The sequence below is a fragment of the Ctenopharyngodon idella genome, chromosome 9 (assembly GCF_019924925.1).
Source record: "Ctenopharyngodon idella isolate HZGC_01 chromosome 9, HZGC01, whole genome shotgun sequence".
NCBI classification, from domain to species: domain Eukaryota; kingdom Metazoa; phylum Chordata; class Actinopteri; order Cypriniformes; family Xenocyprididae; genus Ctenopharyngodon; species Ctenopharyngodon idella.
The window spans coordinates 2,696,542-2,722,800 of NC_067228.1; the positions used below are offsets into that span (position 1 = coordinate 2,696,542).

Below are 26,259 nucleotides of genomic sequence, written 5' to 3' on the forward strand. Positions count from 1 at the left end.
TAGATCAACATGGATTTAGAGCAGCTCCTCAAGGGCTCACAGACCACATGCTGCTGTGATATGAGCTTCAGTTCAGCAGCCAATAATAATAATAGCCCTATAATAAAAACCAAATGTTTTAAAGAGTTTGAAACTGCTCTTGATAACAACAGAATAGCCAAATAAAATGGCATCTGCATATTATTATATTATATTATATTATATTATATATTATACCATGTCCTGGTTTATATCATATCTCTTTGGTCGCACTCAGTTCGTCCAACTTGAACATTTTCGATCAAGATCATCTACAGTTACTAGTGGTGTTCCTCAGGGTTCTGTTTTGGGCCCGCTTCTATTCATTATCTACTTAATGTTCATTATAAACTAAGACTGAAATAAAAATAAATTAAACCTAAATAGTAATATTTAAAAAACAAAATAAAAACTAATAACATGACAAAAGCACCTAACGAAATGACCAAAAATACGTGAAAAACATGAAAACTAAAAATAAAAGCTAATTCAATATAATAATAAAACTAAAATAAAATCTGGTTCACAGTACAATAACTTATATTAACATTAATAAACAACATTTGCTACTAAACATTTTCGGTTGAGCTCATCTACAGTTACTACTGGTGTTCCTCAGGGTTCTGTTTTGGGCCCGCTTCTATTCATTATCTACTTACTTCTACTTACTTACTGTTCACATTTTCAGGAAATATGGTATTCACTTTTACAGCTACGCCGATGACACCCAGCTCGACCTGTCTTCCAAACCCCCTGACTCTTTTCCTGGCTTTCAGCGAACTTTTTAAAACTCAATAGTGATAAAACCGAGGTCCTACTTGTAGGCACAAGATCTACTCTGACTAAATCTGATTGTTTTCCTGTGGATATTGATCAACACGCAATTTGTCCTTCCCTGCAGGTTAAGAGTCTGGGTGTTATTCTGGATAATCCATTTTCCTTTGAAGCTCATATTAATAATAATATTATGTGTATTGCATATTATGTGTATCGTCTCCGTCCTTCCCTCACAATGAACAACGCTGCACTCCTCATCCATGCACTGGTTACTTCATATATCGATTAATGCAGCACTCTTCTTACTGGTCTTCCTTCCAAACTTCTCTATAAACTTCAGTTGGTTCAGAACTCTGCGGCTCCGTCTACTGAACACATTTCACCAATTCTTCAGCAACTACACTGGCTTCCAGTGAAGTATCGCATTGATTTCTGGCATTTCACAATCTCGCTTCTCCATACCTTACTGATCTTCTTCATGTTTATACCCCTACACACACTTTAAGATCTTCACTCTCACTCTCTCTTGTGTCAACACGAATACACTTAACTACCATGGGGAACTTTTAGCCATGCGACCCCTCGCCTAGGGAACTCTCTCCCTCTTGATATTCGTAATAGTTTTTTATTTCAGGATTTTCTTAAACTTATTGTTAAATCTGTGCATATACATGAAAATGATGAAATATTTTAATTCAGTGTTTCTGCGGGTCTTTAAAAGGTCTTAAAAAGTCTTAATTCCCCCTTACACAAACTAAGGCCTTAAAAAGGTCTCAAATCAGAGCAGAAAGTTATAAATTCATGATGTCAGGGCATTAAATATTGCATGCACTTCAAAAAATGAATATCTTCCCCAGTATTTTTGTCCTGTTTTTCAATACAAATATCTAAACACCTTTGATACATCTATTTGAGATGCATAAAATGAAGTCTTGTTTTTTTTGTTTTTGTTTTTTATGCTTAAAACAAGAACAAATATCTGTCATGATATCTATCTGTTATGAAAACTTCACTTTGAATAAAGATGATTTTTCTGAGCCCATTGTTAGATCTTTGTTCTTGTTTTAATCATAAACTTGCTTCATTTTTGTCAATTTCACAGAAAACAAGAGTTAATATTTTATGTCATTTTGCATCTCAAGTAAATGTTTCTTGATTTAAGAATCTTTAGACAACTGCACTGGAAAACAAGACAAAAATACTGAGGAAGAACATCACTTTTTTGCTGTGTGATCAGAAGGTCCATTTTCTAGTGGTCGGGAGCTAGAATTAGCAATTCATTAAAAAGTAATAGAAACTGTTGGAAGTATTTTCAAACCCTGAAGTGTTGCTAATACAACTCATTATGTTTCTCCCTAGTCATTTACATTTAGAGAACATCATTTTTTTCCTTTCAATTTATTCCTTACATTTTCTTTACTCTGTCTTAAAAAGGTCTTTAAAAAGTGTTGATTTAGCTTCATAAAACCTGCAGAAACCCTGTCATTTTTTTATTTAGTAAAAAACTGCAGAATATGCATTGTTTATTTTAACTAGATTTTACTGTATTTTGCGTCTTGCATTACACATTTGGAATGTCCTTGAATACAGTGATTGTTTGGTTGAAATAATTGCTCTTCTGATTAAAAAAAAAAAAATCCATTTCAGAGCAAATGCATAGTTGAATATGACATTATAAATGGCTTCTGTAAAAAATGTACAGAAAATGCTGCATGATTATAAATGTATATCAGATGCATACGAAGTTTTTAAAACTGTCTCTCTCTCTTGTTCACTCTGCAGGTGGTGGCGTATCATTACTGCCAGGCTGATAACACATACACGTGTCTGGTTCCTGAGTTTGTGCACAGTGTGGCCGCTCTCCTGTGCAGAGCGCATCAGCTCACCGCATACAGAGAGCTGCTGCTGAAAGAGCCGCACCTACAGAGCATGCTCAGCCTGCGCTCTTGTGTGCAAGACCCCATCGGTGCCTTCCGCAGGGGGATTCTGCAACCGCTCATCAACCTACGCAAAGGTACAGAAACACAACCGGCCCGTCAACATGAAATCACCCCATTCACTTGCTTAAAGGTGCAGTAAGCGATTTCTGAGAAACACTTGATATTTGAGATCAACCCAATCAAACATACCTATCCCTTCATTGCTCCGCCTCCAAAATGCACAAACACGCAGTATACATGAGTGATGAGTGGATGTCTCTTTATCATAGTTGAAGTGAAGCAAAAGAATGCTCAGCGAAAAATAAAGCAAAGATGATGAACGAATGACAAGGAAGAACAAAAAATGGATGCGCCCCCTACTGCTGATTGGCTCACTCTCTTCTCCCCCAAGATGAGTAAACACGCCCCTGTCTGCTGATTGGCTCACTCTCTCTCCTCCGCCATCATGGATGGACACGCCCCTACTGCTGATTGGCTCACTCTCTCTCCTCCCCCATCATGAGTGAACACACCCCCTACTGCTGATTGGCTCACTCTCTCTCCTCCCCCATGATAAGTAAACACACCCCTGACTGCTGATTGGCTCACTGTCTCTCTTCCCCCATCATGAGTGAACACGCCCCTACTGCTGAATGGCTCAGTCTCTCTCCTCCCCCATCATGAGTGGACACGCCCCTACTGCTGATTGGCTCACTCTCTCTCCTCCCCAATCATGAGTGAACACGCCCCCTACTGCTGATTGACTCACTCTCTCTCCTCCCCATCTTGAGAGGACACGCTCCCTACTGCTGATTGGCTCACTCTCCTCCCCCATCATGAGTGAACACGCCCCCTACTGCTGATTGGCTCACTCTCTCTCCTCCCCATCTTGAGAGGACACGCTCCCTACTGCTGATTGGCTCACTCTCCTCCCCCATCATGAGTGAACACGCCCCCTACTGCTGATTGGCTCACTCTCTCTCCTCCCCATCTTGAGAGGGCATGTTCCCTACTGCTGATTGGCTCACTCTCTCCTCCCCCATCATGAGTAAACATGCCCCTGTCTGCTGATTGGCTCACTCTCTCTCTCCCATCATAAGTGGACACGCTCCCTACTGCTGATTGGCTCACTCTCCTCCCCCATCATGAGTGGACACTCCCCCTACTGCTGATTGACTCATGCTCCTCCCCCATCATGAGTGGACACGCCCCCTACTGCTGATTGACTCACTCTCCTCCTCCATCATGAGTGAACACACCCCCTACTGCTGATTGGCTCACTCTCTCTCCTCCCCCATGATAAGTAAACACACCCCTGACTGCTGATTGGCTCACTGTCTCTCTTCCCCCATCATGAGTGAACACGCCCCTACTGCTGAATGGCTCAGTCTCTCTCCTCCCCCATCATGAGTGGACACGCCCCTACTGCTGATTGGCTCACTCTCTCTCCTCCCCAATCATGAGTGAACACGCCCCCTACTGCTGATTGACTCACTCTCTCTCCTCCCCATCTTGAGAGGACACGCTCCCTACTGCTGATTGGCTCACTCTCCTCCCCCATCATGAGTGAACACGCCCCCTACTGCTGATTGGCTCACTCTCTCTCCTCCCCATCTTGAGAGGACACGCTCCCTACTGCTGATTGGCTCACTCTCCTCCCCCATCATGAGTGAACACGCCCCCTACTGCTGATTGGCTCACTCTCTCTCCTCCCCATCTTGAGAGGGCATGTTCCCTACTGCTGATTGGCTCACTCTCTCCTCCCCCATCATGAGTAAACATGCCCCTGTCTGCTGATTGGCTCACTCTCTCTCTCCCATCATAAGTGGACACGCTCCCTACTGCTGATTGGCTCACTCTCCTCCCCCATCATGAGTGGACACTCCCCCTACTGCTGATTGACTCATGCTCCTCCCCCATCATGAGTGGACACGCCCCCTACTGCTGATTGACTCACTCTCCTCCTCCATCATGGGCGAACACGCCCCCTACTGCTGATTGGCTACAAGTGTGTTGTGCTGCTCCGATCCAGTCCGATCCACTTTCATTGTTTCTCAGAACTCACTTACTGCACCTTTAAAACATGTTTGTGGTTGTGTTGTGAATGATTAATCAGTTGCACAATATTGCAAAGAAAACAATATCATTCAAACATTCCTCACTCAGAAATACATCGCATTATGGAATCAAAATGGGTTGCAAATGTTGTTGATTTTAATTCCATAATTAAGTGATTTTTTTTTGGCCTGTCCTCCGGCTCTCTTCCTCCTGCATCCGTTACAGTTTAGAGAAGGTTATGTGGACAGAAGGAACATCATGAAATGAAGCATTTTATTAAAGCGGATGAGTTGGGATTGCATGCGTTTAATGTTCAGGCAGATGGTCCGATTATATGAATGGGGTGAATTTGCTTTGTTGTTGCATTAAATGCAGAGAAATCCATTTTCCCAAGGCTGTTAGATGCACTCATGTACTGGCCCACATTTATTTCTTGAAATTGAATCAGTTCGATGAATTAAATCAGACTTAATATATAATAAGACTGTCTTTAGTTTTTACTCAAAAAGAATAATGGGTTTGACAATTGAGAACCTGTTCCAGTTTATAAAAAAGTAAATCCTGAAACTGAATGATTTTCATGACATTTGGTTTTGTTAATAGTTTGTCTACATTCTTACAAAACAACTGAATCCTCTGTTTTTCCTCTTGATCCTCTACAGGTTTATCTTGCGTCATCTGTGCGTTTATTTTCTCTTAAAGCTCAGGCTCTCTCTGAGTCTCTGAGATCTCAAGGTCATTGTGGTTTGTTTTATGTGGAGGTCCAGTCTTTTGCTCAGCTCGATCGATATTTTATTGTAGAAGTGTGCGTTTCAGACGCAGATAAACAAACCCTGTGTTTGTATGATGGAAATGGAAGACGCTCTGGATCAATACAGCCTCGTGAAGAGAAAGGACAAACCAGATGAAAACCAATCTTAAGCTCTGCCTGCACTGATAAAAAAAATGTTTTTCTTAATCAATATTATTTTATATTTTATAGTTTTTTCTTTCTTATATACACATATGCACATCATAATACGTTTAAGTCTTAATACGTTATGCAATCTTGCCGTAAATGGATCTTATTTTAAGAACGTTCAGTCATTTTACATGGAAAATAATTAAAAAAAATGGTAAAGAATTAAAATGTTTCTGAATGTCCGCTCCAGCCACACATTACTGAAATGGACTCGAGGGGAAGAGTTTTTCCTGAAGCTCTCCATCATGCCATGAAGAAGTCAGCGCAGAGATTTGTGGTGGAGGTTTAAAAGCAGAGATGGTTTATGGATGCTGCTCGGCCATATTCCTCATTCAAATAATATTTCAAAGCTGAGGAAGTGCAGCTCTTGATCTGTCGCTCACTGAAAAACTATTTCTCCTTCTCTGTGTTATTCTTCTCTGACTGCTCGGCTCTGGGAAGTCGCTCAGATCTCGTGTGTAATGAATTATTAAAGTTCTCCTGACGGCTCCGGAGGGCGATGCTTCAATTGAGGCAAAACAAAGACGTGCCACATCCGAGGACTTTAATTGTGAAGTGGACTGATCTGTGCTCATCATCATTACACTCTTTATTCTATAGCAGAGTGATTAATAATATATGGATTTATTTTATGAAGTTATTTATTTGAGAAATGTTGAAGTCAGTCTCAACTGCGTGGAAAACATCCTCATGTTTTAGGATCTCTGCAGAATAACTATAATGGACACATAACTCAAAGGAAAGAACAAACCATTGCACTTCTAGAGCTGGACTCTGGATACAGATCTAAAGTTACATGAGCGAGTTCATTAGTGCACAGGAGACGCATTAGTGCTGAAGCTCAGTAGATTTACAGTTGTTCTTATGCTCTCTCTTGACCTCTTTCCTGGCGTGTGACCATTTATTAATGGATAATTCTGACTCAAACTGGACGAGCTGCATTTGAAGCTGCAGATTATGGAAGCTTGTTTCCACCATGAAATAAAAATTGAGACTTTTTATCTCACAATTCTGACTTTTTTTTCTCGCAATTGCGAGTTTATATCTCACAATTCAGATTTTTTTTCTCAGAATTGACGCAATATCATGCACTTCTGACTTTGTAACTCAGAATTGTGAGATATAAACTCACAATTGCCTGTTATGTCCAATTGACCCTTCGCAAAGACCCGCCCCCCTTAGTTACTGTTGCTTTGTCCGACAAGCCATGGCGCTGTCACGCCACACAGAGTGAAACATACATCAAAGAGGACACTGACAACACGTCAACAGACAAGACAGAGCAGGTGACTTATGATATCAAACAAAGTCCCAGCTTTCAAACTGTGTAATTTTTTAAGAAATTCGAACAATAAAAACCGTTTTGTGGCTCTTTAATGTGTCGTGACAGATTGCTGTAGCGCCTCAGTTCAAGAGGCTCGTGAACCGATCATCTTTTCCTTCTAGTTAATTTATAGCATCAAATAAACATGAATGAACATGAGAAGGAATGTTGTTTCAAACGTGGAAAGACGTCAATACACACCATTTTTCAAGTTCAAGTCCACCGAAGTTAATCTACTAACTGACTGCTTTGTCAGACAAAATGGCGGATTCGGCGTTATGATTGGTTAAATCGCTTGTCAATCAAACTCCCGGCGAAGGGTCAATTGTGAGGGACGTTCTGACTTTATAACTTGCATGTTATAAAGTCAGAATTGCATGATAAACAATTCGGAGAAAAAAGTCAGAATTGCAAAATAAAATTACCAATTGCGAGAAAAAAAGTCAGAATTGTGGCTTTATCTTGCAATTCTGACTTTACAACGCAATTCTGACTATAACTCGCAATTGCGCATTTAAATCTCACAATACTGAGAAAAAAAGTCACAATTCTGAGATGCAAACCTTTTTTATTTTTTTATTTATTGGCGGAAACAATTTTCCATAGCAGATAAACACCCCTGTTTATCTGTTTATAGCAATTTATTTTTACAGCTTTGTTAAGGTTGATAAAAATATCAGCAGGGTTATTATCATTAAACTAAAAATATTAAAAACATTTCTGTTAATTGAAATAAAGCTAAAATAAAATACAAATATTAGTTGTTAAAATTTAAGTTTTAAGTTGAAGCACTAAAATTAATGGGAATAACATAACTAAAAGTAAACTAAAAGTGAAATAAAAATAAATAAACCTAAATAGTAATATTTAAAAAACAAAATAAAATCTAATAATTCTTCTGTATTTTAACATTTTTAATTTTGTCTATCAGAGAGGAAGATTCCAGAAGAAGATTGCATCATCTTGATTGACGGGCTGAATGAGGCGGAGTTTCACAAGCCAGACTATGGTGACACTGTCGCCTCCTTCATCACCAAGATCATCTCCAAGTTCCCCAACTGGCTGAAACTGATCGTCACCGTGAGAACAAGCCTTGTGGTGAGACATGAATATCTACTGTTATCTGGAAGATTTAAAGCTGCAGGTCACGACCCAAAAATAGGTGGCAGGTCTGTTCTGGTGGGTCAGCAATGCTAAGCAGCTGTAGTTAGGATAGCAAATGATCTACTTTTAAAAGTATATTTTGTTGTTGATGTCAAAGGTTGTCAAATTAGACAGATTGTATGACGCCCTAATCTTCAAAAACCATGAACAAAACTACTAAATATATAAGAAAATATGAGTTAGACAACATTGAATGCAGTTTTTTTTTTTCAGTGAGGATAAATATGGTTTGTGTGGCCATAATGATTTTTGCACAGTGAGTCATATTTCACCCCCAAATCAAAAGAGAAATAAAAATGATATTTTGCTTAAAGAAAATGGAGTGCAACAGTTGCAGTCCGGAATTAAAAAAAAACTCTCTCCATAGGGAAATTCATTTAAATAATAACTTATAAAGAGATGTGAGATACTGTGAGATACGAGGTTGTTAATTGATGGTATTTGCGTCTGTTGAAGCCGTCAGCCCACATGATTTTAACTTATTTTTTTAAATAATTGCGGAATTCGTAGTGGAAAACTACATTACCCACGATGCTGTACAGAAAAGTCCACCAATCAGAAAGTCGAAACAAGCAAACTGCACTAGAAGAGCTCTTTAGCTCCGCCCACTCCCATGAAGCACTGCGAATGACTTAATCGAGTCGATTCCTCTACGCTCTCAAAATACTGAAATAAGTGTGCATATTTTGAAATAAACTTAAAATATAGTTTATATATATATATATATATATATATATATATATATATATATATATATATAATCAATATTCTAAAATGCATAGTTTTATATTTCTCCATCGTTTTTAACTCTGCGTTCAATGGTTCATATAATGCTTTAACAAAGACTTTTTTTACAATCCCTATGGGAGAAATGAATGGAGAAATGAATATTTCTAAAACCAGCACTGCTGATAAAGGGGACAGGCACTGTTGCACTCTATAGTCTTCTTCTTATTTTGTCTTTTCATTTGGTGGTGAGATGTGTTTTGTCAGATTCACCCATATTCTTCTAATGCGCTCAGATCAGGTTTGGTGTTACCTTCACCATTTCAGACTTTCTCCACCTCGTCTTGTCACTTTGGGCAGGAGAATCTTGTAGCTCTAATAAGGAACATTGACCCTCCAAATGAGACGGTATGACAGCTAGACAGTAATCCAGACAGTAGGAGGCGAAAAGGAAAAGGGAGCGAATTCGAGAGCGAGAGAGTGTTCGTGTTGGCGGCGTTTTGACAGCTTGAAAAAGGTAGTGCTCGACTAGCAGAGCAGAATCATCTACTGTTTGATACGTGTCAGACGACAGATTGGAGTGTGTGTGAGTGAAAGAATGAGCACAAATGTGTGTTTTTGTACTTATGAAAGCCTCCTAATGCGTTCTGCGTCTAGCTGTCACTATAAGTGAGGAGAGCCAGTCTAGGACTGACCGATATTTTTCAGCCTTTTGACTATTTGTTATACATCATGATATTTATGCATGTGCTCTGAAATGGTTTAAAAGGGAGATTTTTTTATTTACAGTCACTGTAGCCTAGTAGATTTAAAATGTTTAATGTACGAAGTAAAATACACTAAAACAGTTCACATAATAAAGGCATGTTTTCAACACCGTTTTTCACTATATATATATATATATATATTTATATTTAAAATATCTTTGTTTTCTACATTAATTTGGAGATTAAATGTGAAATTATTACAATATGAAAATATATTAAAAACTTGAATATTAAGTGCCATTAATCACGATTAATTACAGAAAAATGTGTGATTAATTAGTTCATTTTTTAAATTGATTGACAGCACTAGTAGCCTTAGAGATTTATGTATCAAATAGTATATGAAAATATATCTAGGTAAAAATTGCTTTATTTCAAATGTGCATGTAAATGAAAATGATTGAATATGATTCTTCCTCATGAAAAACAGTGAAAAAAAACATGCCTTGATCATTTGAACTAATAATCAGGTGTTTTGGCAGGTTTCTAGTGTGATTTCATCTGTTCAGTTGTGTGTGATGATGACAGTGTAACGCATCGCTGCAGCCTTTGAAGCCTTTCATCCAGCGGTTTCTCCAGGTAGCAGGACGCGTCTCACGGGGAACGTGTTGTTGTGTTCCTCATCAGCGTGTTTCGTGTGGCGGCTGTTTGAGACTTGTGTGTGTGATGTAAAATTCATTCTGTTTTTCTCTCTCCACTGCGGTACTGTGTGATTGCTGCAATATGAGCAGCATTATTGGCCCTATTGACTCTCTCTCTGTGTGTGTGTGTGTGTCCAGTCTTCCAGTTGACCTTGTGGACCCTGGTGATTTTGTATGAGTGTAAAGAAAAAGCCTTTAAGTGTTTGTCAGTAAATGTGATGTCTGGAGAAAACCGTAGCCGCGTCTCATTTCGGAGGCTGTGTCCTCTGGAGGTCGCATTTGAAGGCTGCATATGTCATCAAGGACGTCTTATTTAAGAAAAGAAACCGTAATAAAATTGACTGTTAAAATATACTGTATTTTCTTTCTTACTTTACAATCAAACGGTTACTTTTCTTAAATGAGACTTCCTGTCATTCTGTCAAACATACTATCTGTATGTGTTATCTGTAAAAGAGTCATTATTAAGATATGATGAAAAACATGTCGTTTGACTTTTTAGTCATGAAACATAATTAAAGTAAATGTTTTATTTTATTTTATTTTATTTTATTTTATTTTATTTTATTTTATTTTATTTTATTTTATTTTATTTTATTTTATTTATACCGGTTTACTAAATAATGAAACAAATTTAGTAAATGTTTTATTTTATTTTATTTTATTTTATTTATACCGGTTTACTAAATAATGAAACAAATTTAGTAAATGTTTTATTTTATTTTATTTTATTTTATTTATATCGGTTTACTAAATAATTAAACAAATTTAGTAAATGTTTTAATTTTATTTTATTTTATTTTATTTTATTTTATTTTATTTTATTTTATTTTATTTTATTTTATTTTATTTTATTTATACCGGTTTACGAAATAATGAAACAAATTTAATTTAATTTAAATTAATTTTTTTTTTTTTTTTTTAATTATTTGATTTTGCCAAATACCTTCATCTGGTACACCACTTCATTGACTTTTACAGTTATTTGTTTATTTTTATTATTAATATAAATAATTTAAAAACAATGCATAATATGATTTCCATTGGTGTTTTCAGTGTTAAAACCTGTATAGTTTATATAAATATTATGGTATTTTATATAGTATATTGAAATTACAAAAGTTTAAAGTTGTTCAGAGGCTGTTCAACGTTAATTTTCTCAACATGTAAAAAAAAAAAAGTTATTAATTTACATTTAAATAGACTTTTCCCCCTTATGATTCATTGTTTAATGTAATTAAATTAATATACTAAAATCAAGTTATTCTTTATGACTAATAATAATGTTAAGATGTCAGTAAATACTTTCCATTAGCTTTTATGGGGGATAAAAAAAATAACTGAACTGAATTCAAACTGTAAACATCAAAAATTCATCAGGTTGAGAACGACCCAAAACATAAATTGACCCCCTCTGGGAAAACGAGTCCTGTCTAAATAATGTTTTTGGGAAACATAATATATTCTGTGAGACACTTCTTGACATTCCCGCCTTGTCTTTACAGGAGATCACCAGTCTGCTTCCCTTCTCCAAGATCAGCCTGGACGAATTCCCGGACAACAAGGAGATCGGGATGGACCTGAACGCCTACATACAGTACCGCATCAACGGCAGCCAGAACATTCTCAACAACATCTCCCTCAACGGCAAGGCCGACCCCATCATCGTGGGCAAAGTCAGCTCCCACCTCACCTCCCGCAGCCAGGGGTCATACCTGTACCTAAAACTGACCCTCGACCTCTTCGAGAAGGGTCATCTGGTCATCAAGAGCGCGAGCTACAAGGTGGTGCCCGTCTCTCTGTCAGAGCTCTACCTGCTGCAGTGCAACATGAAGTTCATGACCAATTCTGCGTTCGAGCGCGCTGTGCCCGTTCTCAATGTGGCACTGGCGTCTCTTCACCCCATGACGGACGAGCAGCTGTTTCAGGCGCTGAATGCGGGCAGCGAGCGAGGAGAGCTGCTGTGGGAAGACTTTCAGCAGAGGATGGAGACCCTCTCGTGTTTCCTCATCAAACGCAGGGATAAGACGCGCATGTTCTGCCACCCGTCCTTCAGAGAGTGGCTGGTGTGGCGAGCGGATGGAGAGAGTTCGGACTTCCTGTGTGACCCCAGGTGAGCTTCAGTGTTGTGTAGTTTAATGTAAATGTGTAAATGTCTTACAGGAACATAAGAGAGTGGAGGAAAAATTGGACTATGGTTTTCAACATACGGTTAAAGGATTAGTTCACTTCAGAATAAAAATTTCCTGATAATTTACTCACCCCCATGTCATCCAAAATGTTTGTCTTTCTTTCTTCAATTGAAAAGAAATGAAGGTTTTTGAGGAAAACATTCCAGGATTTTTCTCCATTTAGTGGACTTCACTGGGGTTCAACGGGTTGAAGGTCCAAATGTCAGTTTCAGTGCAGCTTCTACATGATCCCAGACGAGGAATAAGAGTGTTATCTAGAGAAACCATCGGCCATTTTCTAAAAAAAAAAAAAAAAAAAAAAAAATTATATACTTTTTAACCACAAATGCTCATCTTGCACTGCTCTGCGATGCGCCACTCATTACGTAATCACGTTGGAAAGGTCACGTGTGACGTAGGCAGAAGTACCGATCCAGTGTTTACAAAGAGAACATGCAAAGACTAAGTCAAACGACGATTTTGAAGTTGGAGGAGAAAATTAGATGTTTTTCGCCCTACCGCGGTACTTCCGCCTACGTCACGCGTGACCTTTCCTATGTGATTACACGTAAATACATATTTTCAATTCAAAAAGGGCCATATTTGAGAAAAAAGTCAAGTTTGCATCTCTGGATGATACTGTCAGTTGTTTAACTGTCGGTCGGTTATTAAATGTTTCGCTATTTAGGCTACATCTTATCTCACTCCCTTTCAATGATAAAGTGACGCTTCACGGTGGAATTCATGCTTTTCTTTGATGAACAGTAAACTCCGCCTACTTTGATTTGATTGGCCATCTCAATCATTTTGACATTGACAAGCGCTGTTAGACCACTGAGGCAGACTATACTAAAAATTTAACTTTTAAAGGGGACCTATAATGCCCCTTTTACAAGATGTAACATAAGTCTCTGGTGTCTCCAGAATGTGTCTGTGAAGTTTCAGCTCAAAATACCCCACAGATCATTTATTATAGCTTGTCAAATTTGACCCTATTTGGGTGTGAGCAAAAACACACCCTTTATGTTTGTGTCCCTTTAAATGCAAATGAGCTGCTGCTCCCGTCCCCTTTCCAGAAGAGGGCGGAGCTTTAACAGCTCACGCTTCGGTTGCTCAACAACAACAAAGCTGGAGAATCTCACGCAGCCAAAATGAGGATTGTCAGTAACGGTGTTCAGCCTTACATTGTTCAAACCGACACTGATGGAGAGACTCAGGAAGAAGTTTTAGAAACTGCAACTGGACGTTTCTGAATGGTTAGTGGATAAATTTATGTAGTTGCTGTGGAGTTGATTCAACTCATCCACTAGCATGTGCTGTCATGTTAATCTTTTGTGCAAATCCAGCGTTGTTCTCGGGGGCGGGGTTTATGTAAATTTTAGGGTTAGTGATGTCACCAACTGGGAAGAAGCTCGTTGTAGTCCCTACCAGCCGTTTGTTGTAGTCCTTAAAAAGCGATTTCTGTAAAACAAAATATCTCCCTTTGCATTGAACTTACACACACTTACATGCATATTTTTAGAGAAACCATCAATTCACCATTTCAAACATTCATTGTAGACAAATAGATTTATCTAGTTAAAAGATTGATGACTCCTAAATGAAACAACTCTAATGCCGCTTTTGTTAGATTTTAAATGAGATTCTATTGAAATATGTCTTTACACTCTCATACTCATAATGACAGTTTCACCTGCAAATACATTGTTAATATTCATTTTCTCAGGTCTAGTGACATTACAGTTTAATAAAGAGTCAATAGCTTGACTCTATTATTGAATATTCAAGTCTGAAATTGTATGCAAATATAGGAAAATAAATCATCCAAAAAAAAAAGGTGGAAAATCACAAAAGCTGCATATCATGACAAGTGAACGAACTCTGAGTTTGTGCACATTGACTGTTAAACAGCTCTTAATGTAAGTCTTGAATTTGACAGCTCTAACACTCCTGCAGTGAATTCAGATGAATGTCTCCAGCTCTGTTCATTATGATGGATGTACAGTATACTATATCGTATGTTTAAATGGACATTTAGGTGAGGATGTTGTTCTCTTTCATCTGTTGAGCTCCAGACACTGTTGAATTTACTGACTTCATTAAAATAAGAACAGGAGTTTCCTGATTGGACGCAGAGAGATTGCGCTTGTGTATGTGTGTGAGATTCCTGATCTGTCTTCACAGTCGGCTAATGAAATATCGTCGTGATCTCCTTGATGAGATGATGAAAGCCAGTGCTGATTTAAGATGTCTGTGCAACATCCTGTTTCCTCTTATTTAATTACGTGGAAATGTATTATTAGTCCAGCTTTGATAATAGTCAGACGCTACTAAAACCAAAACATTTTTATTTATTTAAAATAAAATGAAAAAAATTATAATAAAAAACTAAAAAACTATATAGACATATTAAAAAATATATATGGGTCATTGACGAACAAGGTTTTTAAAAGTGTAAAAAAAACATAATGGAGATATAATTAATTTTGAAGTTTTATTAAGTGTTAACAATGAGATGATGTGGTTTTTATAATCAGTTAACACTGCTTTGGACAAAATTTTCACCAAAAAAATCATTCGGTTTAACCAAAATTTCGGTTTTACCGAATGACACTTTTGGTTATACCGAATGATGATATTTTCAAACAATACTAACAGGTTGATATCTAGCTAGCTAGCAAAAGGACAATCAAACATTTCATATTTAGTACAAGTTTTTAAAATATTCCAACATTTTCCATGTTTTATAGCGGTTGTACCGAATGAGCTGATGTTTCGGGACATGAGTATGATCAAATGAAAACATGAATTTTTTAAATAGATAAAAGAGAGTTATTTACTTTGCTTCATGACCATGTGGTCCTTTGCAGTCTGAATGATGTCACATCCTGTCACATGATACTGACCGCATGACTTGATCCAAAATGGTCCCTTTATATTGGTTACTCCGAATGACATCAACGAAATTCATTTTTCCGGACATTCTTTCTCATAACAAAGCAATGACTTCTACACATAATTTTAATACCATTTTGCACTATGTTGATATATGATGTTATAAAATCATGCCAGAATAAAAATATATACATTTATTACATTTTAAGATATTTTAATCACAAATGAAATGGCTGTATCAGCCTTTGGACGGTTAAACCAAATGACCTTTTGACAATTCAAAATCTTTAAAATACCTTTATATGTAGGAAAATTTTAATTAAAACCTTTTGGATTCAATAAAAGAGATCTAGTTGTACTACCTTACATACTTTGGATGGCATATCTTTTTTTTTTATTATTTTTAAGGCCTTTGGACAAAAAAATGTCCAGTCACGTCATTGACTCTTTATTTATATATATATATATATATATATATATATGTCACTCCAGTTTTAGCTCATTTAATTGGGATTCTGTCCCTCTCCTATTCTCATTGCAGTTTGTGTCCGAGCGCTCTGATTGGCTCGTCTGTGTCCTATTCATCACTCACCTCCCTGAACCCTCTCCAGGTCCAGACTCCAGACTAGAAAAGTTGGCCCTGAAAAAGAGGGACTTCTAAAAAGTTCCCTGAGACTCTGCCTTGTTATTCCGCTGCTGAAAGAGGGAGAAAAGAAAGGAGACGGACTGAGTTTAATGTAGAGGAGATATAGAGCTGATCAAAGCCAGCTGCATTCATGCGTGGCCTTTTAATGAAGCTCGGTTAATTAACACCAGTGAGAGCCGGGGAACACTAAAGCAGCCTATTCCACTCTTCTCCTGTGTTCTACGGGGGCGCCGCTCCAGACGGGCCAAACGCACGCCAACACAGAGACGCTTTCAGAGCCTTGCATCAAATACAGAGCTTTTAGCCAAAGATTTACCTCACAAGAAGCTCGTTTGATCTCAAGGATTAAAAGATTTGACCCTAAATTACATCTAATTGATCTTTCGTTAAAATGTGGTTGGAAAAATCAGATTGTATAAACTAAACAACGTTACTGTCACATGACCTCAAAGCACTGCATATTTAATCGGCCGGTGGCGTCCACTTGGAAATGAAAATTAGTATTTTTCTTTTTTTTTTTTTATTTAATTATAATGTAAATGGTCTTAACATTTGACAGTCAAATAACGAGTCAAGAACTTGATGTTAAAAACCACAGCTCTAATTATAAAATCATGTTAAGAGTCTTATATTTAAAAAGCTTTTTCAAATTCATCTTTCGCCCTTTTGCTATCATCAAGGACATGATGAATAATTGTTTTGATTAAACTTAAAAAATACCGTGAAATAAATAGCAAGAGTGAGCAAAAACTAAAAGCAGGATTATATTGTGTATGTGTACCAGCTGGTTCTGGCAGTCAGCTTGTCTCTCAGTGCTGCTTCTCATCTTATCCCTTCATAAACGCGTGTGTGTTGTGGCACATGTATTCACACAGCATGTGTTCCTCTGCAGGAGTGGACATGCACTGATGGCCTTCATGTTGTCGAGGCAGGAGGGCAAGTTAAACAGGCAGCAGACTATGGAGCTGGGCCACCACATCCTGAAAGCTCACATCTTCAAGGTACATCCATCCATCCATCCATCCATCCATCTATCGTTCTATCCATCCAACCATCCGTCCATCCATCCATCCATCCATCCATCTATCTATCTATCTATCTATCTATCTATCTATCTATCTATCTATCTATCTATCTATCTATCTATCTGTCATTCTACCCATCCAACCATCTATCTATCGATCTATCGATCCATATATCTATCTATCTATCTATCTATCTATCTATCTATCTATCTATCTATCTATCTATCATCCATTGTTCTACCCATCTATCCATCCAACCATCCATCCATCTATCCATCCATCCATCATCCATCCATCCATCCATCCATCCATCCATCCATCCATCCATCTATCTATCTATCTATCTATCTATCTATCTATCGATCTATCGATCTATCTATCTATCGTTCTACCCATCCAACCGTCGATCTATCGATCCATCTATCTATCTATCTATCTATCTATCTATCTATCTATCTATCTATCTATCTATCTATCATCCATTGTTCTACCCATCTATCCATCCAACCATCCATCCATCATCCATCTATCTATCTATCTATCTATCTATCTATCTATCTATCTATCTGTCCATCCATTGTTCTATCCATCCGTCCATCCAACCATCCGTCCGTCCATCCATCTATCCATCTATCATCCATTGTTCTATCTATCCATCCATCCTTCTATGTATCTATCGTTCTATCCATCCAACCCTCTATCTATCTATCTATCTATCTATCTGCCTGTCCGTCCGTCCGTCTATCGTTCCATCCATCCATCCCCTTTACAGATTGATGTCCACTATAATGTCAACTATAATATGAATACATATAAATGTATAATTTAAATATTTATTCTAATATATTATTTCTGATATGTGTGTGTTGTTTTGAAGGGTCTGAGTAAGAAGACCGGCGTGTCGTCCAGTGTTCTTCAGGCCTTATGGATCAGCTGTAGTACTGATGGTCTGTCTGCTGCTTTGGCCTCCCTGAGGAACCTCTACACACCCAATGTCAAGGTCAGCATGTACTGTTTTTCAGCCATCTTGGTTCCAGACATTTTTTGTCCATTCAAGAGACTTTTTAAAGGTACACTATGTAATTTTGGCCCTCTAGCAGTTAAAAAACAAAACTGCATGCATTTTTGTTTTGGTTGTGCTTCGGCTCTGGATTTAGCTGCTCCGTGTCAACCTTTCTCGCTTGTTGTGACAAATAACCTATGCCACCTTTTCTCTATTTATGGATATGACGTATGTATGCAATTTCCTGTGAAAACCAGTATAAAATATAAATACTTTTAATAGGCATACCACAGTGAAAAAGGCTAAGACAAAACATGTTTTGGATGGATGATGTATTGACTCATTATTTGAATTTTGTTCATTTTCAACAAAAAAAAAGCTACATAGTATAGCTTTAAATGCATTTAGACTGTTTGTAGCTGTCTTCATCATATAATACCTGGTGTTGATGTGTAACTCTTTCTACACAGATGACTCAGAGAGAGCCAATTAGAATGCAGTGTTTGCCACTGACCTTTGACCCCCTACTCATCTTCCCTGTTCCGTTAAATGACATTACTCATGAGCTCCTCGTGCAAAAGTTTATAATGAGACAACATCATTAGAACTGCTGAAGTCCAGCGTTCAGCACCGTTATACTTCAGACATGTCACTTCATTTATTCAGTAATGTGTGTATATAATAGAAGTGTGTGTGTGTGTGTGTGTGTGTGTGTGTGTGTGTGTGTGTGTGAATGAATTTCGGCAACAGTATTAAACGAACAAGAAATGATCCAGGCACTGATGAGCTCTTCTTAACACTGAGTTTGATAGCAGCAGGTTTCGACTGAATACAATTTCACATTACTCTAATGCAAAACAATCTTATGATTATGTCTGTATTGATCAAACATTGAAATCCTCTGTTAATTGTCGGATTAATGCCGCATGTGTTCACTCCATCGGTTTGATGCAAAGATTGGGAAAAAAACAGATAAACGTAGGAAAGAACACTTGACATTTTCAGTAATTACCAAACCATTTTAGATTTAGTGCTAATTTAATAACCTAAAGGTCATTTAAAGTAAAGTCATCCAGATGATTCCTGTGTGTGTAATAGAGGACGGCCACTGTACTGAGACTCCAGAGCAATTATCAGCAGGAATGATGGATTTTAGCTTGAAGCAAAAGTGATTTTATTTTCATCCTTATCTATTAACTTTCATAACGTCCTCCTCCTTCAGGTTCTTCCTCCCAGTGCGTCTTCTTTTGAACACTATGGACTGCAAACACACATTGCTCACAATGACAGAGGCAATGAACTCTCTCTATGTTTTTCTCTACTCCTTTTTTATGTTGAATAAATATTATTATTATTATATATTTTGCAAAAAAAAAAGAAACCTGTTTTTAGGTCTATTAAAATTTGCATTGACATTTTGATGAGAATAAAGCACATTTACCCTATAAATCAGAATTACAATAATGCATTCACATGTATAATTTTTGAGTTTTTAATGAATAATTACTGTAAAGGCCCCGATATATTCGTGGCGAAGTTCTTTTTCATTCTACGAAATACGTGAGCAGCGATATACTGTTATCGAAAATCAGACGCCGTCCACACTGCTGAGCAGCGTTTAGACGAATATGTAAATATGTGCTGCGCTCTTTGTTCTCAGTAACAAAATAAACACAACTAAAATGAGAAAACAGCAAGCATTTTTTATCCACCTTGTTCCTGACGAGCCTACTGCGCTTTGAATTATGGGTGGCACTTTCGGTTTGGGAACTTCCATTCAAAAAGACTAAAACAAATCATACGGTTGCGCAACAAATAAAGCTTATCCATCAGTTTGACTGAATGAGCTGTCAATTTTCCTTCATCTTTTATTTACAGACATGAATAACGTAACGCTTGGTATTTTAACATGACGTTATAACAAGAATATCTATAGTAAGAGCTCTTTTCATTTCCTCATGATTATTTTTTTTTCCCTTTTCATTCCGCTGTAACAGTATGAAAAAGGACAACATAATCTGCACATGTGTGGTCTATTCTCCTGATTTAATTTACAATATATCCCATTAATAATTCACTGGAATGTACAAAGAATCTCTCGTTTTTCTCCTCAAATCCTCACGTTTCTTTCCAGGTTTGTTTTCACAGGTAAATAAAATTAATTATTTGTCAAAATGACGGAAATCACTTTGAAATAGTATCAATGCTGAAGTTAATGAACATTTTTGATCAAGGCAACGTATGTTACATAATACAGATATATATTACTACAGTCATATTTAACTCATCCGTTATTGCTGTGGAAAGAATCGCGCTTTTGGGGTTATTCATGCTCTGTTGTAGTTGTTTGTTGATGCTTTTACACTTTTAAATGTCTTTTTAATGTTCAGTGGTTGAAGGGTGAGTACAATAATGTCATCTCATTGTACCCAGTTTAAAAAAAACGTATTATTGCGTTCATAGAGCGAGCCTTTAACTGATTGTTAACAACTTAACGGAAGTTACACCCATAATTCAGGCAAAGCGTCATGGGGTGTAGGAATAAGGTGGATAGAAAGCATAAGAAAAGCATCTGATCATAACAAAATGGGTATGTTAGCATGAGCTATGCAAATGAGCACTCCAGTAAAGTCACGTCATGTTTATTTATATGGCATTTTATTCAATAGATTGCTTAAAAGCAAGCTTACAGTATCAAACATGAAAAACAGTGTCAGTGCCTCATTTCATCAGAAGCATAACTTCATTTTTACTATAAAGCGGCTATCCAGTGTGTTCATGTTTTAACGCGTGGAAATCTTACCTCGACGGACTCAACAGATGAAATGAGTTCTGTGTGAAAGAAGGCGGAGCCTCAGAGCACACCTCCTATTGCGTTATCGTCACGGACCAATGGTAGTACGAAGATGTTTTGCAGCTGAAGTGAACTTTTCCTGAGAGTTCGCTTTGGCAAGCCGTCTGATTTTGATCAAAATGACGTCACATCAGTAGGGCTGGGTATCGTATAATTTTCGATATCGATACCGATATCTTGACTTTGATGCCTGAATGATGCCTTTTTCGATACCAATTTTATAAAAAAATTTAACAAGATTACATTACCTCAAAAAATCTGCACTGCACAAAGGAATAAAAAAGGCTGCTTATAAATTGACATTTATTTAAAATTAAAGTTCTTATTTGGCTAAATTACATTTCCTCAACAGCCTTTAAACACAGGCTTTACTCCCTTCAAACTTATATTTTGCCACTGTTTCCTTACATCATTGTTGGATATATAATTAGCCTATGTATATATATAATATATAATTATATAATTTCTGTTAATTAAGCTTGTGTATATTTTTAGTTAAAGCTGTTAAGTTATAAAGCAATATCTCATGTAGGGTTTTCCTTTGTGTTTTATGTAATGACCACTAGGAGGTGCTCTAGGCACACAGTGCTCTTGCACACAGTGTCAGTATCAGGAGGACGCTGATACCGCTTTTCCACCAGAATTGTTTGTGTTCTGGAGCCAGAGCCTGTGCTCGTGTAGGCGAACTAGAGCCCGTCACGAACCAGTCGCGTGTTTTCTATAGACTTGAGGAACGAACGCTGCTGTAACGCTGTTGTGTGTTGTACCTGCCTATAACAAGTCTAAAAACATTGCGCGTCCCGCTGTTTGTGCAGGCAGTGCGGCACTTCTGTTTTGCTGTTCACAGTATCTGGAGTGACTGTAGTGAACCGGCTGCTCGCATAAACAGCCAGCGCCCTCACCCGTCCTTTTCGGAGATAAACTGAAAGTGAAACCGTTGATTCACTCGCTCTCTCGCACCCAGGGTCTCTCGCGCGCATAGTTTTATATATTTAGATATAAATAACAATGTAGTGCGATGTTATTACATTGCTCAACGAGACTGTGACAGCATTTCTCAGCCCACTCTCCCCTGCTCCGTTTGGAGGCATCGAAATTTGGTACCGAATGACAAGACACTTTTCGATACTCGATAGTGTCGAGGCAATTCGGTCAGTACCTAAAAAGTATCGAATTCGATACGCAGCCCTACACATCAGTTCGTTCTTCGATTTCGTTTGAAGCATATCGGGGCCTTAATACACCATAAATTAATGGCTGTACAACAAATACTATTTTTTATATATATATAATATATATATATATATATAGTGTGTATATATATATATATACTTTTTATATACTGTATATAATTTTTAGTAGTATGAATGAATTATGAATGTGCTTAAATGTCATAAATTCTAAATAAAAATAAAAAATGTTTAATTTTTAATGCTATATATAATTAATATATTACATACCACATTATATGTAACACAGTAAAACCCTCTTAGCACCACCATCAGCTCAAATTTTACGTATTTATTTATTTATTTTTATTTTTTCTTCTCTAGACCCAGTCCTGGATAAGTAGCTATGGGTGGATGGATTTATTTATTTATTTATTTTTGCTCATAACCTTTGAACTAATTATTTTCTCTCCTCATCCTGAGTTGATTAAATGTGGTGTTAAAACTGTCTTGCATCAAACTGTAAAATGTATTGTACGTTTCTCCTCTCAGTGTAAATAAGTCATCCTTGAACTCTTTACATCGCTCTCAGTGAGTGTTAGTCGAGTTTGGCCGCTGTAATTTCTGCGTGCAGCTGTATTTTATATTTATCTTTCACCTCTTCTTCTCCATCTCTCTCTCTCTCTGTTCCTCAAGGTGGAGTCTAAACATTCTCATGTGGTTTTGGTAAATAAAACAAATTTCATTTCCAGGCGTTCTCGAGCCTCTGGGGCCGCGCAGCCGCTGCTGATTAAACGTTTGTTATTCATACGCTTATCAAAAGCAGAATCCAGGCTGATTAATGACTGGGACACAATGTGCCGCCTCGCGCTGGAGCACTTAATGAGTCTGTGAATTGTGATCAGCATGCTTTACCAATCAGCAGTTTGTTCGTAGTGAACTTTAAACACAGGATGAGGCATTGTTTTACAAAGAAAGACACAATATGAGGGCTGGTGGAAGATAAATGACAACCGACAGCTCTGAACGACTGAAAATCAAAGTGGATTTTAGGGATTTGGTTGAAGAGTTTTTGATTCAGACACATAATAAACACATCATTTGTCAGTCTCTAAACTGTCTCGTATCTGTCTCTAGGTGAGCCGTCTGCTGATGCTGGGTGGAGCGAATGTCAACTATCGCACGGAGGTGTTGAATAACGCCCCGGTCCTCTGCGTCCAGTCTCACCTGGGACATCAGGAAATGGCCGCCCTGCTGCTGGAGTTCGGAGCGAATGTGGATGTGGTTTCAGAGAACGGCATGAGCTCTTTGTGTTACTCAGCGGCCGCTGGTCATCTAGGGCTGGTCAGTCTTCTCTGTAAGAGAGGAGCCAAGGTAGAGTAAAGATATATATTTATTTTCAGTGTTGTGGGTAGGGGTTGAAAGACTTCAACTTCAAGATTTGTGTGATTAAAGTCGGCGTCGACAAGTCGCTGCTGACGTCATTAATGAACAAATAAGTCTGAACCTCGAGCTGAGACTCGAACGCAGGTCACCTTGTGCACAGCTATGGCATATGACGCTGCCCACAAAGCCATTGCTCCTACATAACAGCTTATTTTCATCAGTTCTTTTGTCTTTGGGTTGTTATATTTCTCACAGATTTCTGCTCGTTCTAAATCAGATAAAGTAGCACAGTAAAGATCACATTTATATGAATGCATTAGTGAGAGAGCGTTTGTATGTAAACGATTATGTCGTTTGTGGTCAGGTGGATCACGTGGACAAGAGCGGTCAGTGTGCGCTGGTGCATGCAGCCCTGAGGGGTCATTCAGAGGTCATCGAGTGTCTGCTGGAGCTGACCTGGAGCAGTGAGGGTCAACAGGACCTGAGCCTGAAGAACAAAGTCCTGCAGCAGGGGCTCATAGCGGCCTGCAGTATGGGACACATTCATGTGAGCTCACACACACACACACACACACACACACACACACGTGCCAATGGCAAAACTGTTCTATTAAGGTGCAATAAGATGCTTTTTACCTTTTATGAGAGCAAATTGTTTTTCTAACCACTTAAAAATGCACTGTATGTCACCCATTTGTGTCAAATACTTCACTTGAGTAATTTAATTATTAATAATAATAATAAATGCTCTGGTACCTATAAAATCAAATCAGCATCAAACACAAAAGCAGCTGTAAATAATGCAGAATATCTCATTACACTATAATGATCTGTTAGAATACAGTTCATTTTGATTATACAGCTCTGTGTTGTCAACCGTAGCAGTAGATATTGATTTATTCACTGTTTGGAAGTTGTTGTGAATGTTTTCTTCACATTCATTGCTTTTAGAGCTGATTTTAGTTTGTTTTTTTACACTTTATATTAGCTACACATTCGTCTAACTATCTGACAGTAGTGTCTGGGAAAACAACCACACTTAAACCCATAATTAACCTTAGAATATTATAATATATGTCAAACACTGGATATAAAAAACCCCAGAGGAATTCATTACAGGGGCATTTTTGCCTTTATTAATATCTTGGACATTTTTCTCACCATTTGTCAAGTCGCCTTTATGTTTATACAAATACAGATTCACAGTAACAAACAGGATCAGTGATGCAAACGTCACCAAATATGAGACAAATTCAAATTCTGAGGTGAAGCAGCTCTAATAAGGCAATGGTGTTGTTGGTAACACTTTAGTATAGGGAACATGTATTCACTATTAACTACGACTTTTCCCTCAATAAACCCCTAATTACTGCTTATTAATAGTTAATAAGGTAGTTGTTAAGTTCAGGTATTGGGTAGGATTAAGGGATGTAGAATATGGAATAAGGCATTAATATGTGCTTAATAAATAGCCAGTATTCTAGTAATATGCATGCTAATAAGCAACTAGTTAAAAGACCTTAAAATAAAGTGTTACCGTGTTGTTATTCAGCTCAAGTTGATTCAATGTTGATTCAGTTCAGTTTGCAAAATTAGTCAATTATGAAACAAATTCGATTCTGCTAAAAAGCAGCTCTATCTGACGGTGTCGGTGCAGACAAATTTATGATATTACTGAATATTACAGTTTTTTCAATCAATAAGATCCATTTCAGATCACTCTTCTTCATACACTTCTCATAACCAACTTTCATTTTGGAACAGCAGTTAATTTCACATTTAAAATGCACTAAAACGTCCAAAACATGTCATACATGTCTCAAATCTACTCATTCTTCCATAACACTAGCAAATGTTGTCACCCAACAAACAAACAAGAATGACACTCTCTACTGTTTATAATTCACTGCAGTAAACGTTACATTTACATTACAGTACAAAATTATTCCATAGTTCTTTTGTATAGATTGTAATGAAATTGAAAGACTAACACCTGTGTATGTGTTCAGCTACATCTAACTGGGTTACACTTTATTTTAAGGTGACGTAGTTACTTTGTACGTACTCAAATAAGTACTGAGTAATATTAATTAACTACATGTACTTACTATAGAGTTACGTTTGGGTTTGGTTTAGGGTTAAGTTACTTAATTATGCTTAATTTACTGTTATTACTATATTAAGTACATGAAGTAATGTGTAACTACAGTACGTCACCCTAAAATAACGTGTTACCTCTAATTGTTTTGATAGCATTTCATTTTTCAGATTTAGAATATATTGCAATATGTTATTACTATAGAAATGTAGCAGATTGCTGTCTTATTCAGTTTTGTATCATGCTAGGTTTTGAACTTAAGTATAACAGTTTTGAAAAGAGTATGTAAGCATGTGCAAATTGGTCTGTCGATACATAGAGGTTGTGTCTAAGTGAGAAATGAATTCGTGTAATTTGAAAGAAGATAAATGATCCACAGTTTATAGACAAACAGCAACACTACACACTAAAGAAAGTTGTAAAAAGATGTAGAAAGCATTTGTGTGCACCTATATACAAGCACATGAGTACATCAAATAATGCGCATACACTTATATCAATGTGGAACTGACACAAAATGAGTTTATGTGCAGTGCACACAAGACCTTGAAGTACAATAAATCTTCTAGATGTTGTAAGGATGTGGTTGAACAGCCGTAGCAACAGACCAGTCTCTATTTTCAAGCTGTTTGAGCTTTTAAAGAAGCTCTTGTGTGT

General features: G+C 37.3%; 1 protein-coding gene across 6 annotated transcripts in view; it reads left to right on the forward strand.

Moving 5' to 3' along the window:
• The window catches only part of tanc1b (tetratricopeptide repeat, ankyrin repeat and coiled-coil containing 1b), a 179,428-nt gene that overhangs the window by 128,094 nt on the left and 25,075 nt on the right, over window positions 1–26,259 (forward strand). For all 6 annotated transcript variants that reach the window (XR_007931526.1, XM_051904757.1, XM_051904758.1 and 3 more), the window contains 7 exons: window positions 2,578–2,809; window positions 7,989–8,155; window positions 11,861–12,468; window positions 16,960–17,068; window positions 17,970–18,092; window positions 23,256–23,492; window positions 23,869–24,051. Coding sequence is in view for 5 of the 6 variants with exons in the window: in XM_051904757.1 (XP_051760717.1) it covers window positions 2,578–2,809; window positions 7,989–8,155; window positions 11,861–12,468; window positions 16,960–17,068; window positions 17,970–18,092; window positions 23,256–23,492; window positions 23,869–24,051 (1,659 nt within the window). In the remaining variant the exon portion in view is untranslated. The remainder of the gene's footprint in view (window positions 1–2,577; window positions 2,810–7,988; window positions 8,156–11,860; window positions 12,469–16,959; window positions 17,069–17,969; window positions 18,093–23,255; window positions 23,493–23,868; window positions 24,052–26,259) is intronic.